General features: G+C 43.4%; 3 protein-coding genes across 15 annotated transcripts in view; 1 reads left to right on the forward strand and 2 right to left on the reverse strand.

The window, feature by feature from the left end:
- Positions 1 to 13,980, reverse strand: part of R3HDM1 (R3H domain containing 1) — a 77,239-nt gene extending 63,259 nt beyond the window's left edge. For 11 of the 12 annotated variants that reach the window (XM_027656179.1, XM_027656176.1, XM_027656177.1 and 8 more), the window contains exon 1: positions 13,864 to 13,980. The gene's annotated coding sequence lies outside the window, so the exon portion shown is untranslated. The remainder of the gene's footprint in view (positions 1 to 13,863) is intronic. The other variant, XM_027656185.1, reaches the window with a different exon arrangement.
- LOC113953267 lies at positions 13,744 to 14,337 on the reverse strand. The gene has a single exon (XM_027656247.1). The coding sequence runs from the start codon at positions 14,335 to 14,337 to the stop codon at positions 13,744 to 13,746; it is 594 nt and encodes a 197-aa protein (XP_027512048.1).
- Positions 14,252 to 15,484, forward strand: part of ZRANB3 (zinc finger RANBP2-type containing 3) — a 44,084-nt gene continuing 42,851 nt past the window's right edge. The window contains exon 1 of one of the 2 annotated variants that reach the window (XM_027656280.1): positions 14,252 to 15,040. The gene's annotated coding sequence lies outside the window, so the exon portion shown is untranslated. The remainder of the gene's footprint in view (positions 15,041 to 15,484) is intronic. The other variant, XM_027656279.1, reaches the window with a different exon arrangement.

Raw genomic sequence — 15,484 nt, forward strand, 5'->3', positions numbered from 1 at the left:
AACTGAGTGTATGACCCTTCCAAGACTTTCACATTTTCTCCACAATTCAACCTACTTCATTATCAACAAAAAATAAAAGAAAATGAAGATACTTAAATTTAGTCTCAAGACAATAAATTCATGCAAACCCAAAGAACACAGCATGTCTGGTTCTGCATTCATATCTTGATATTAACTTTTTCCTGAACTGCAGTTTAAATCCAGACTGTTCTAGACATTGTTTTATACAGTGCCACCTAAATGCCAGGCATTAGATAAGCAGAAAATTAAGCTACTGACAGCTTGGAGTTTAAGGTCATCCCCAGTGCCTGAAAGCAGAATGTGCAATATCCTCTCACCCACACAAGGATCATTGTGCTTTGGTTTCTAATGAAAAAGCAACTGTCCGAACACAAAATAACACCCCTGACAAATTTTCTCTGGGCTCCTCCACAGGTGATCCAGTGAGGGGACTGACACAGTGGGCCAGGCACATGCAGGTCCCACCTGCTGAACAGAAAACCTTTAAAACCTCTGCCTCAGAACCAACACTCAGAACAAATTTGTGTTGTCTACCTGGATATATTTTTCCATTTTTCTCCAAATAAATTTTTTCCCCATAAGCCAAACTTTACGGTCTCCACAAGGTTTTCGATATGCAAATATTGATTCTTTAGAATGTCCTGATTTTGAAGCCATGCTGTCCAACACCCAGGAGCAATTCATATGGGAATTCTTGGTACAGACACTATCAAGCAACCAAAAAATCCAAGGTTTTGTCTATTCCAGGGAAAAGTCACAATGACCAGTAGTTCTGTGAACACAAAAATGAGAAGAGGGAACTGTAAGAAACTGTTTATACGAAGGCAGGGTTATTTTCTGCAAAGAGACAGCTGAAGTACAGGTTCCCAAATAATATAAAGTCTACCCCCAAAATAACAAAAACCCAAACAATAATATTTAACTCATGTTTGCAAAACTCTGTGCTTTGGTAGCACAACAAATTGTGTTATCATTCCAAAAATTCTAAACTAGAGCATGGGAACAGCCCTTCAGTGGCAGGTGCCCAAAAGCAAGAAAAGAGAAGAGAATGAGCAATTCAGTTGTAATCCCACATTTTTCCCTTCCTTCAGTTGTTCCTTGTCCTTCCCCACAACTTAACATTTACTATGTCACTAGTTAGCAGTTGCCAGGATTAAACACCCTTCAGATCACTATAAACCCAAAGCAGCCAGTTCTTGAAAATAACAATATTACCCCCGTCATCTGGAAAGCCTGGAATTTGCAGGCACAAAGAAACCCCCTCAGAAATCACAAAACTTCTCATTAATTAATTTCAACACTCAAGTACCTCAGAGGAAAAAGAGTGAGGAGCACATTAGTTTAGACAAGGGAAGATGTAAGAGTCTGAACAAATCTGTATGTTCCTAGAGTGAAGTTTGGCTCCAGCTTGTTGACGTACCAGAGGTCTTTATTACTCTCTAGAACCCATAATATGAAAATTAACAGGTCAAATAAGACAAGAGTAGCAAATTTTCTCAAAGCAGGTTGTTTTACCTTCCACCCACACAGAAAGGAATGAGAGGAACCCTAGGGTTGAGTCAAACAAAAGGCAGCACGACCCAGAAGGAGGATCTGAACCACACAGGTCAGAGGGGTAGGCAAAGGGTTGGAGCTTTTCCCCTGCTTCAGGACAACAGAGAAGGTTTGGAAAGCAGGGTATTTTTAATGTTGTTTTTCAATGAATTTTTCTCTCTTGGAAAAATAAAATCCAGCTTACCAGTTTTACTCCTCGGTTTTGTTCTAAAAGCAAATCTTCTGAGATAAACATGTCCAAGCTAAAGCAAGTGAGCGCTGCAGTTGAGACTTCTGGCAGCTGTGGCACGAGCAGCTTCAAGGACTCTGTTACCTCCTGCCCCAAATTTGTCTCAGGTCAACTTCATAAGCACAAAGGAAGATCTTTCTAAATCCCAAAGTGTTTAAGGTTAAACAAGATCTGACTTTTCATGTAAAGTCAACAGAGGGAAGGAGAAAGGAGGGAGGAGAGACAGAGAGGGGTCCCAAAGAACACCAGGAGTCAACGTGTGATTTTGGTTTAGTTTCTTGCATATCTGCACAGCCAAGCATCTCCAGTCAGATAATGCAATGGCATCAGCAAACCCTAAAGGGACTTTAAGCAAAAATCAGCATCATATTTAATCATCTATGACTAGTTAGAAAAAAAAAAGATAATTTTCAATTAATGTTACATAAAAGGAAATCATTATTTTTTAAACAGCCAGGGCTGGGACCTGGAGTCGTCACTAGAGATGCAGCCTGCAATAATCCAGATCGGATAGTGGGCTTTGCTAGACAAACAAAAGCTTTTTCATAGATGCAACACTAATTTTCAGAATGTTGCCAGGGCAACAGCAGACTGTAACAAGAATTTCTGAATAATGAGCAGGTGGCAATATACAAAGATCTTCGACTCCTGACTGAATTATTTATATGTTATCCTGAATGGTGAGATTTAGAAAAGCAATAGCCTTATTCCACCACCACAAATGGAAATACTACTTACCTAGTCTAGAATATTTATTAGAGTTCTAAACATGCACCTCTTTTTATTGTTTTAACATGCTATGTAAAGCAAGATCACTGGTCTGAACACAAAGGCTCACACCTCTACCTAAAGAGGCATAAACAGTTATTTTGCATAAAATACTGTTACACAATGTTATAAAATAGTTTTCCTAAGCCAAAGCTAAATCTAATTTTCTATCTCCTTGTACAGATTCAATAGCAATTCCAGAAGGGCAGGAACAAATCCTGGCAATTATGAAGTAAGGAACTAACTGAGAAGAACTGGACATGCTTTACCCATCATGCACATCCACAGCAGGGATTTTGCCAGATATAAAATGCTAGGGGAGGATATTTTATATGGACAGTCAAGAGATAGTCTATTATTGCATTCCAAAAGCAATGGTAGCAAGATGTGGCAAGATTTTTGTTAATTTAAAACTTTTAACTCTGAGAAGTCAATATACTAACTAACATAAATTCCATCACCTGGCTTTCCAACCAAGTCTCTGATCAGCTGATCAGCAATGGTTTGAGTATCTGGACAAGGCCAGCTGGAACAATCTTCTTTTTGACAGAAAATAACTATTTTACCTTATTCTAGGACTGAACTGTTTCTCCCTGTGAGTTCCCTGAGACACTGTAAGATATGAAAAAAACCTGCCCCACCTTTGGAGCTTTTTGTCACAGATCTCCGTTTCAAATACCAACAAAATAGTAAGATTTGTAGTTATTTTAAGCAAAGTTCCCAGTTTTTTAAGATTAACATGGTCTATGTACTGGATATAAATTCACATGCCACTAGATAATTGTGCATTAATATTTGTAAATACAAACTACAGAGCTGTTTTACAAACAGCTGATATTACCAATAGAAGTTCCCAAAACACAGTGAAAGATGGATAATCTCATTATTTGATATCATTTTGATAACTACTCTTTAATTCTCCGTGAAGCCCTGCACTAGAAGAAAGACATCAAGGGGCTGGAGCGTGTCCAGAGAAGGGAAGGGTCTGGAGCACAAGTCCTGTGAGGAGCAGCTGAGGGGGCTCAGCCTGGAGAAAAGGAGGCTCAGGAGGGACCTTTCCACTCTCTACAACTCCCTGACAGGAGGAAGTCCGGGCTCTGCTCCCAAGTGACAAGCAACAGGACAAGAGGAAATGGCCTCACGATGCACCACGGGAGATTTAGGGAAACTTTTCTTCATGGAAAGGGTTGTGAAACCCTGGCACAGTTGCCCAGGAAAGTTGGTGGAGCCACCATCCCTGGAGGGATTTAAAAGACATGCAGATGTGGCACCTGGGGACATGGGTTAGTGGTGGCCTCGGCAGTGCTGGGGGAATGGTTGGACTCCATGATCTGAGAGGTCTTTTCCAATCAAAACAATTCCATGACTTTATTTTTTACTACATGCAATTGTTTCATGTATCTGATTTGAGGACAAGCCCTGGAATAAGTTACACATTAAATTGTCTTGTCACAACGTGTGACAGCTGGACAGATGTGAACACCCCCCAGACAGCCAGACACAACTGGGTTTAAGCTGAAGTTCACCCAGGGAAATCTCACAACAGCAATTTGACATCTGGTCAAGTTTTACCATCAAAGTCTTCCATGTCAGCGAAGCTTCCTGAATCAGGTTATAGCTAAAGCAGTTTTCTGTGGAATCCATAATTGTTCAATGGAACAGTTTAACTCGCAGAGGATTAAAGTATCCAGTTCTTACAGCTGGTCTTCCTGCATTGTTTATAAATGAGCTTCTGTCCTCTGCAGCAGCTTCAGTCTAAACAGGTTTAACACCCAGTGCTGAGCAGTTCCCTGCATTGCAGCTGAATCCTGTAAATTCCTTTGTTCCTCCCTCTGGTCAGAGGGAGGTAAGAAGACAATCTACCTCACTCACAGGATGGCTTCGTGGAACAGCTGTTTAACCAGGATCCTATAGCTCAGAACTGGAGATCCTGGCAACAAGGCAAACCAGAGCAAAAGGAGCATCCTTTTGAACACTTCTGAAAGCACGTGATCATCAGCAGAACAGCAGCTTCATTGCCTGGAACAAGGCACAAGGGACACTGGGAGCTGATTCCTCCTTTCCCCAACTAAAAAAACCTCACAGCATCACTTTGGTGCTCATGCCCTGTAAAGATATTTCACCTTCTTAAGCAGCAGAGGGGTCAGTCAAGGAAGCAATGCCAACATTTACACCAAGTACTAACCTTTTGTGAGGGTATAATCACTGAAAAAAGAGGCTCTGCATTTAAGAAACTTACCCAAATCAATTGCTGTCTCTCTCTTTGGAGGGGAGGGGAAAAGGAAAACTACACTTAATGAAGAATTTAATTAAAAAAAAAAAGTATAAACACAGGACAAATACTGCCACCAGGAAGCTTATATTCTGAAGCATCTCTGTAACTCAGTGTTCAGATGAGAAACTAGTGCCGTGCCTTAGAACTTACTGGATTTATTTGAAAAGTTTCTGGAAAACTACTTTATGGACAAGTATAAAGGCATGAGGGAAATTAAAAATAAGCACCATTGTTTTCTTCAAAAATACCTCAAAGATTTCAAAGCCATTGCAGATTTGACAGGAGAAAAAAACCCCACCTTCAAAACACACCTACCAAATGCTCCATTCCCCAGCTGAGCACAGCCAGCTCTGGGGGCACAAAGGTTTTGAGAGCTTGAAAGAACAGGAAAGAAAAACCTTTCTGAAAATCAGATTTTTCACATTTGAAGGGTGTTTATTTACACCCTGTATTAAGTTGTGCCCAACATATCCTGGAAGTGTGAGCAGAGCAGAAGGTCAGTGCCGCAGTCATTCCCCGTGGTACCAAACGTGGGATAAGGAAAGGGGATGGTTTGAAGAGACAGCAAGTTTTAACCCTCTTCTACCACTGAACGAGTGGATCCTTAGGAGTATTATTCATGTAGTCAGAATATTCAAGCAAAGGCTTATTAATAATTAATGAAATAGCCATTAATAATTATTAGGATCCTGCGCTTCTCTGAGCAGAAGGCTTTACTTTACAGGCAATTCAGGACAGGGACTTTAACATAGTCTTAGGCCACAACAATCCAGGGATTGAAGATAATCAGGCTGTCCTTGATGTATCATTTCCTTATACAGACATACAATATAGTTATATTAATATATATTAAAATAAGTTGCTGAATGTTAAGTAGGATTTAACAATGTGCGTAAGGAATCTTCTCTAAAATAACCATGGAACTTCCCTCACCAAGACAAGGGAGAAGAGGCTGGAAAGGAATGAAAGCCCTCTAAAAGGAATAACCACAAATTCAGCTGGAAGAATAAATGCAGAGGAAGGGGGAAAAATATCCCAACCAAACAACAACTGACAACCAAACAAAACCAAAAACAAACCCCACCCCAAAATACACTGATCGACCACAAGGTAAGCCTTGGAAATCAGAAACAAAAGTTACCACTCCGAGTCAGAATGTGCTAAGAAAAAGTTCATTATCCATAGAAACAGAAAAAGTACACAGGAAAACCACTATAGTACATCTGAAAATGAATCTGAAAGAGTGCATTCAAAGGAAAAATAAGAATCACAAAGTAAGTGCTGAAGACACCATACCCACTAACTGCAGAAAATTAGAAATCTCTCATCAGATCAGAAACCCAAAAGTAGAGATTTTTTTTCCAACAGTACAAAATGCATGATGGATCATTTGAAGTTAGAATGAAAAGCACAGAACTAAATATATGGAAAAAAATAACTGTATGCCTGACTTCTGAACAAATTTTAAAGGAAAGGATGAATCAAAGGCACCAAAGTCAATGGAAAATGACAAAAAAACATGTGTAGAAGGGATTGTGCCAAACTGCTCTATTTAACAAAGTAATAGTTCCTAGAAAAAATAAATGGAGTAGGCCTAATCTATTTGAATTATAGGTAGCATTACAAAGGAAATGGATAAAGTAGATGGAGATTAACAAAATGGAGATTAACAAACTTTAAAATTTAAAGATGTAACTACCATTCCATTTATTCTCAGAAAAGCTACAGAAGTATAAATGCCATTCTAATAAAGCCCTGGTGAGACCTTATATGGAAGATGGCATTTGCACTAGTACAAACTTGCATGGAAAACATCATTTCTTGTGGCTGTAGCAGATAACAGATGGGTAGAAGAGCTACTTAATCTAGAGGAAAATGTTGCCGCAAAACCATGTGTCTCTAAGTTTTCCACAGTCAGCCAGGCTGAAGGCCAGTAGATATCACAGAACCAGATTTTACAACTGCTGTTCAGCAGGAAAGAAGATAGCTGGCAATTTAATTAACATTAAGACGGAGCGTGACACAGTTATAAAAGCATGATTTCCTGCAGCAAGGGGGGACTGAGCTAAATGACCCACAGAGTCTCTCCTTTCAGTCTTCAGGCACATCCATGCAGTGCACAGTGCATTCAGCTGCATCCTTGTCCACAAGCATTCCATTATTTTTTTACTGATAATTACTGCTCTTTAGTACCAAGGTACCTGGATGGCCCAGAGTCAGTGGTAACCAACTGAAAACTTTTCTGTTCAATCAACCTGTTACAAAGCCTTCCCAGCATCAGCAAGGATTTTGTCTTACAATCAAAAGAAACTGGAGCGAGTCCACTCGCTTGTACTTTATTTCCAAAAATTTCAAAGAATAATTTAAAACCAATTTCATGTCCTCCCACATTTTATATGGGAGTCTGGCTTATCAGACATATGTGAGAATCCATCTTCCTTATGGAAGTCATGCCTACACTTAACCTGTATGTAGTCCACAGGCACTCTGAGTCCAAAAGTCTTAGAATCGCTGCCATTAGAACATGTAACTACAGCATATGTAGACATGAATAAAATATGGATCCAGAGAACAACTCCTGGTGCTGCAAACACCAGAGTCCCAAGGTTAATAAGTTAAGAGCAGCATTACAGCTGAAAGCCTGGTAACGTCACACACGGGGACTTTCTGACTTGTCCTATCAGGAGCCACTCAGTTCATCAGATACACACACCCAGCCAGGGCAGGAACGAGCTGCAGGACACTCTGCTGCCTTTCTGGAGCAGGGAGACACAAAATAACTAAGAACCCATCAGATCCACTCTGATCTCAGTCAACATTGTCACCACTGACCTCAAACATGGCTGAATTCACACACTGTCTGACCAGAGCTGAAAAATCTTGTCGAGGTCTCCCATCCCCAATCATTCCATGTGTCAAAAATGGACTGAACTGTTTCCTGCTTAAAATTAGCCTATTTTTCATTGCATACTGGAAAACAGGATTAAAAATTAACATCAAACAAACAAACAGACAAACAAAAAACAAAACTCAAAGAATACCTACATATTTACATTTCTTGATCTTTATGGAACACAGAAATTTTAAGCCTTCGCACTGCTAAGACCAAGGAGGACACACAAATCCTGTTTTAACACTGGCCAGATAAAAAGCTGATTGTGTTCTGAGCTGGGACAGCTTCCACTACTGTTTGGATATGCAAGTCTTAATAAGGACTCCCTCTCTTTGTGCTTTTCCAATCAAACTTTGCAGTGTCAGTAAACACAAAGTTAAGGACAGCTATGGGATGTCATCACAGCAGTGATGGACAGCCAACTGCTGGAATATCAGACACTGCAATAACTGCATTAGCCCAGTAACATCATTTATTCTTTTCATACCACTGTCCTAAGAATTCAGTTTAATGGTACCATCTGGAGCTCAGACATCTTCCTCAAAACAGGGTATTGCTTATTCCCCTGGATGAAGGTTCTTCTGTATTTAAACCATTACTAGATAAGCTCAGTGTGGACTCAGTTGCTTTTCCCAGTACCAAGGATGCCCACATAAATACAGGTGTTCCTCTCCAGAAACCAATATTCAAAGTCAGAGGGAAACAAAACACTACCACACAAAGTATTAGGATGAAAATCATAACATTCTTATAAATTAACACAACAGTTTGTGTGAAAGATTCATATCCCACTTGTTAGAGCACAGGTCTAAGCAGAAGACATTCCCATGGTAGCTTCCATAAAGTAACTGAATGGCTTTCTAGTCCTAGAAGTCTTCTTCCTCCTCCCAGTCCATACCACAAGGATGACACCTCAACCAATACTGGCACTAGTTTGTGGTACAACTACAAACCCTGGAGAGAGTAGTTTATTTTTCCATGATAATAATGCAATGTGCAACCAAACACACTTAGAATCCATCTGAGAGATTACTGCCATGAAAATACACTAAAGATCACTCTGATGTGCTTAAAACTTAAAAAGAAGAAACCACAACATCCAAACTAGGAGACTAATAATTTGTAATCTTCATTTTGAGTAAAAATCAAGGACTCATTACAGTCAATTTTCACAGTAAAACTACTGTGAGCAGATACACAGTATCCAATTGTCACCAACACAAGAAAATCTATCGGTTTCCCTTGGCTTTCCCTTGGAAAGCCATTGGGCAAAAGTTTTTGTTCAGGTATAGTCTGACTCCTCCAGTGGACAAAGATAAGGATCCATCAACTCAAAAAGGCAAGTCAGGTCTTATTTTGAGTCACAGTACTGACCTTGTGTGTAGCTTTGCTAATCAATGGAGCTACTTCTGAGGGAAGACACAAACTGGCAAGGGTTTGGTTCTTGCTCAAAGTTATGGAATGGATTATAAAAGAAAGGGAGAAAAAGAATCTAATCCTTGCAGCAAATTTTATTCTTCAAACACCTACAGAGCACATTGAACCTGAAATGTAGCTCTTCATCCAAAAGATTGAGGAGATTAACAATGCTTTAAAGGAAAAAGGCTTTTTTCTGTACCTGCTATTGAAATGTTCCAAATCCCGCTGTGATAACACGGACAAGAATTCCCCACAAACTGATTTACTCATTTTGCTACTGCAGCATTTGGGTACAAAACCTAAATTTTTGATCAAAGCCTAAGTTATAAGGGCCAGCAATTTTCCAATGCCTCTCAGAACTCCTACAGTATCTCCACAAGAACATCCAGAATTCTTCTGAACTCGCTTAGAACATGAAAACAGATGGAAATCTGCTCATGGATCCAGCACTGGTCAATGGTGCAACTGCTTCCGAATACTCACCAGCAGCAGGAGGTTTTTGTGCCCAAAGCTCTGCCACGGGGAAGCACTGTGAGCACACTCCCCAATCTGCTGTTGGCAGGAACACTCAAACTGGTTTGAACTTCACTCCCCAGCTGCACAACCAACAGCCTCTTCCAGATTCAGCTGTGCTAAAGAAGTCACTGATCTCACTTCCAGTCACCATCTCCTCCATCTGCCAGTTAAAACTGCTCCTCCAAGTCTCCCAATACATGTTTCAATTTGACAGACTAAGAGACCTACATCTTACACGGCTAAAAGTTGGGAAATTCGTCCCAATAACAGCTCATTTAACAGACCAGAGGAGGTGACAGGTGAACAAAAAGCCAAGGCTGTGACACCATGATGGCCTCTTTCACAAGGGCAGGTATTTGCCAGAAGTGCATCTGTTTATGTCCTGCTTCAGAGTAATGTAAACTAAAATGCTTTAGTTGGACACCTACAGAGAGCTGTCACACCTCAGCCTTTGTACCGAAAAACACAAAACTCAGCACCACACTTTTGTTAAACCAAATCCAACAACACCTTCTGCATTTACACCTTTTAGAGGTTATTTTTTGACCCAGTAAGGCAAGTTTTCCAAAACTATGCTTTCAAAATGAAGGAACAACTATGCTATGCTGTTTAGCCATAGTTTTAATGATATTTGGGACACTTGCCCTGACAAGCTTCAGCCTTCAGACCATTTTATCCACTGTGGGACAAAGAGTTTTCACACATTGCAGTGCAAACTGGATAACGAACCTGGGGAGGGGGTAGAGGAGAGAGATGAGCGTTAAATAAAGGATGGAATTCCATTTTATACAAGAATTTGAGTTACAGATTAAAGAATAAAAAGAACTGCTGTTGGGAAGGAGAGAGAAAGAACAGCAACTTAGCAGCAGATGAAAAAAGAGATGAACAATGTAGCATGTTTAAGGAGAAATCAGTGGCTGCTAAGAAATAATGGCCCTATGAGATAATGGCCCATTCCCTTCCAGAGATCCAACATAAAGAGTAGAAAAGAAACCCTGGAATAAGCATTCCACAACCATCCCACTTTGCTGCAGCAGTCTGGATACGAACATACAATAATCGAATTTAATATTCTTGGAAATTTAATTCTATATATTGGAGAAGAGTGCATATCATAAAATGACACGTTGACAGGATTCTCATAATACATACACTGAACTGCAGGGGACTCATTTATGCCCAAGAGTAGCAGTGCAGGCTGTTCTGTAATTAAGGCTGCTGCACTTCCATAAATCTGGTTTCAGACATTCTTTCCTCTAAAGCGCTCCTTCAAAAAGTTACGAAATCAAAATGAGATTATAGGCAGGCCCAAAGTGACGTTTTCCCAACAATAGTCAATCATAATCTGTTGCTGACTTATGATCTCCTACAAATAGAGCTTCCCAACACCACCTTCAAAAATCTCCTAACATTGTGCACAGCACATCAGTCCTCAACGAAGAAACAGAAAGAAACACACAAAACCTACTTTAATGGGCTTGTAAAGATGCTTCCCATCATCCGGAGTGAGCACCACATTAAGGCATTCCCAGAGATCCTTTTTGCCTAAAGAATACGATGTGAATGACCTTATTATCCAGGTCTTGCCTCGCCAAACGACTCATCTTTCCATCATTAAAAGGGGCAGCTTGGAATGCAGCCGTCAACAAAAGCCCCTGGGTCATTCCTATCTGGCCATTAGCAGGTGGGATGGACCCGGGAAAGCTGCCACTAAGAGCCTGACCGGGCTCCCAACACTTCTGCAGTCCTTGAGCCCAGCGGTGCCGGGATTACAGGATACTCTCCCACTCCCATGGAAAGCTCCTCAGCTGTCACACCCCTGAATTACAGCACTTTGTATTTATCGGCTGCTTCTTAACTCTGCTCGTACCTGTGAAACAAGAACTCGAGTGTGCCGGAAAATTTCAGAACTAATACACTTTGGCTAATCAGGGCATCCAAAGCTGTTGCTATTTTTATGCAGACGGTAAAAGAGCACTGAGTTGTTCAGCTCACCAAAACTGAGCCATGCTGTCAATATATATTAAAATGTGTTTATAAAAATGCACTGCATGCTACATTGCAGCCAAGTCAAAGTTTATACCGATCCCACTACCTGACAACTCACTCGCTGTGAACACGGTGTCAGAAGGCCCATTTTCCCCAGAGTCCCCGGAAATGCAACTGTATCAACTACTTTTAAAAGCCTGGAATACAGCACCTGGAAACTTTAAACATATAATTGTATTTAAAAAAATACGGCGTTACATCTCTTAAAGTCAAATTAACTGTGAGGAGGAGTAAATGTGGGAAAATGGTGATAGAAAGACATGGACTTGAATTAAAAGAGGCTGCTGCAGCAAAGTGATAGCACCTTTCAACTGAAAGAACCCAAAACTGTGGAATTTGTGTGTTATACTCAGAGCTGTGCCTAAAGCACCTGACCTAGGAACGGTGTGAAGCAGTTTCACAGACAGACTTTAAGCAAGAAATATAAAATAAGTAAGACTACGGTGTAAGGCAAATATATTGAAACTTGACAAGAAATGAAAACCAAAAACTTAACATAAGCTAAAAGAAGAAAAAAAGACATAGACAGAATTGTGCTTAAGAGGAGAAAGAGCAAAGTAGTAATAGCAGTCTCCTCAAATTTTCCTTTATTCCTCTTAACAGAGATACAAAATTTAAAATATAAAGAGAGGACCACTGCAACAGATTAGAGCGACTGACCCTTCCCAAACCTCTAACACATATTTTCTGGAAAACTGCTACCAAACCTAACCCACTATGCTGCACACCCCTCAAAAATACCGGTATTTAGTCAATCCTAAGAAAAGTAGTAGTTGATCTTGATAGCAAAATACAGTCTGTAAAATAAAAAAATGACTGAGCAATGCAGTTACAAGTACTACATTTTTCACCTTCCAAGATTTAAAGACACGAGTGTTGACATTATCTTTACCACTGGGACTTCTCTAAATTGAGGAGTACAATCTATAAATTCCTAGAAAAAACTCAACCACTTGACATCACAGTACTTGCTGTGGAACAAATGCTTAATATTAAGTGCATGCCAATGTTATAATTTCTAACAAGCCAACGGAAGACTGCCAAAAAAAAAAATCATGTTTCCATTGCCATTTGTTTCTCCTGAATAGCAAATTGTTCGAATATTTTGAAAAATAATTTCCGAATTTCATTGTTGCTTTCACTTCGATAGTAAATACATACTCCTAATCTAACATTCACAAGACATGCTGCCCTGTAAGATTGTTCCTTAATGTTCAGGAAAAAAACAAGGTCTCAAAGACATTACTCCTTATAGAAGACAAGACATGAAAAAGCAACGCCGCTAAAATCTGCAGGTTTAATATCTCAATGCAAAAAGGCCAATGTAAGACACTGCAAGGGAAAAAAACCCGACACATTCCCTGTCCTGCAATGGGGCACACAAGCTCTCTCCAGCTTCAGGTTAATGAGAAGTAGGTACCAAAATTAAGAATTAAGACTATTAACAAACCCACCCCAAACCACCAAACACTATGGTAGGTTAGACCATCTGGCCATGCCCCCTAAGCAAAGTGTGCACCACTCTTCTGAGGGTTTTTTTTTCCATCACCTTCCTAATCCAGCTTTCTACAGACATCACACAAATCCACCAACATGTAGGTTGTGTGCAAATCTCTTAAGGTGAATAGTCTGAATAATTCTTAGGCTCCATGCAAGAAACAGCGATGCCTCGCTCCTTTTTCTGTCTCATCCCGTCTTCCTCATAAAGCGAAACCATCCAGTGCTGAAAACTCATTTTAAAAACGTTATTAAGAGATGGCAAAAACCCAGCCTGTGACGTAGTTTGCTCCCGAGTCCACTCACACTTTGGATTATAACATGGTAGATACATCCACACGCAGCATTGCCCAACATGCAGCAGAAATAAAAAAATAAAAAAATAAATAAAATAATAAATCCATAATGCACGACCAGCGCTGTGTGCCGCTCCCCGGCCAGTCCTGGCTATATTAGGGCAGGGGAAGGGCCGGGTTGGCCCCGCCGGACCGCGACCCCCGCCCGGGCCTCGCCCCCGCTCCCTCAGCGCTGCCCCCGCTCTGCGCACTGCGGCCGCGGCCCCCCGCCCTCGCTCCCTCCTACAGCGCACCGCGACCCCCGCCCGCGGCAGCGCCTTCTCCGGCGGCCCCGCGGGCTCCTCACCGGGCCGGAGCGCTCCTTTCCCGGCCCCTTCCCTGCTCCCTCCCGGGCCGCGGCGCCCGGCGGGCGGCTCCTCTCCTCACACACGCGGGGCGCCGATCGCAGCGCCGAGCGCCGCCCGGGTTCCTCCTGCTGCTGCCGCTGCTGCCGCGGCGGGGAGAGGGACCCCGCCCCCGGCGGCCGCCGCCGCCAATGGCCGCGTGGAACGCCGATGATGGGCAGCGGCGCGGACCAATGAGCGGCGCGCCGCCCTCCCCCGGCGCTGCCGCGGAGTGGTGCCGCTCGGCGCTGACGCGAGGGAGAGCCCGCCCGGAACGCAATGACCAATGGAAGGGCTCCGCCGGCTTGACGGACAGTCACGAAAACCAATGAGAAGCGCGCACCGGCACCGCAAGGCCCGCCCGCTGCGCGCCGCTGATGGCCGCGGCCGGACGGGGCGATCCCGCCGCTGTGGCGGCGTGGGGTCCTTGTGCTCATCGCGCCCTCCGGCCCCGGCCGCTCCCCCTTCACCCGCGTCCTTCCCCTCTCGCCGGGTGTGCTGTGTATTCAGAGCAGCAGCGCCCTGACCCCGGCAGGTGCCCCCGCCAGCCCTCCCGCACCGCGGCGGGGCAGGCTGGGAGCTGTAGTCGGGTCTTGCCCTCTCCCCTTCTCGCCGTGCTGGCGCCTCGCCCCGGCTCTCACCGCTTTTACCTACGCCGAGAGCCGGCGGGGTGAGCCCCGGCCAGCCCGGCCCTCAGCGCCATCCCCGCTCCCCCTTCCCGCCACCCCGCTCCCTCAGCCCGCCCGCGCTCCTCCAATCCCGGCGGGACAGCGGCCGGGGCGAGGCAGCTCCGGGCGGGAGTACGATTTTTAACTCGCTCGCGGGGAAGCGAGGGGGGGGGAAGGGGAGAAGGGATGGGGAAGGTAGAAAAAAACGAGGAAAAGCGGTTCCCGGGCCCCAAAACGCTTCCCGTCCGTGACCCCCCGGCCGTGCGTCACTTCCCGGCGGCCGTTCGAGCGCGGAGCCCGCGAGGTGAGGGGGGACGGGGCGGCTCCATCGGTGTCGCCAGCCAGGGACGAGCTGCCCGCTGACTCCTGTTCCAGCCCGTGCCTGTGCCAGGAGATCCCTCTGGCTGTGTTCTGGTGCTGCCGGTGCCGGCTCATCGCAGATAGTTCTGCGATTGCAGCTGCGGGGAGTTGCGTAAGTAAAATCAAAAAACTCGCCTCCAGGCAGGTGTTGAGGTGTCTGTTTTCCTCAAGCCCGACACACCGGCCTGTGGAAAAACTGTTCTGTGCTCTGCCTGATTTGCTTTTTAATGCTGTGTTCTATTGGCTCGGGTAGATGTTGAGTTCTTTATTATCCCGCTGGTGGCTCCTCAGGACAAGAAAGACAAGGAGCTGTTGGAGAGGGTCCAGCAAAGGCCACGAAGATGATGAGGGGTCTGGAGCATCTCTCTCATGAGGAGAGAGTGCGGGAGCTGGGTCTGTTTAGTCTGGAGAAGAGAAGGCTGAGAGACGATGTCATTAATACATATAAATATCCCAAACGCGGATGCCAAGAGAACAGTGCCAGACTCTTCAGTGGAGCCCAGCGACAGGATGAGGAGCAATGGCCATAAACTAAAACAAGAAGTTTCACCTCAAC

Source organism: Corapipo altera, unplaced genomic scaffold (genome assembly GCF_003945725.1).
Source record: "Corapipo altera isolate COAL_440 unplaced genomic scaffold, ASM394572v1 68, whole genome shotgun sequence".
NCBI classification, from domain to species: Eukaryota; Metazoa; Chordata; class Aves; order Passeriformes; family Pipridae; genus Corapipo; species Corapipo altera.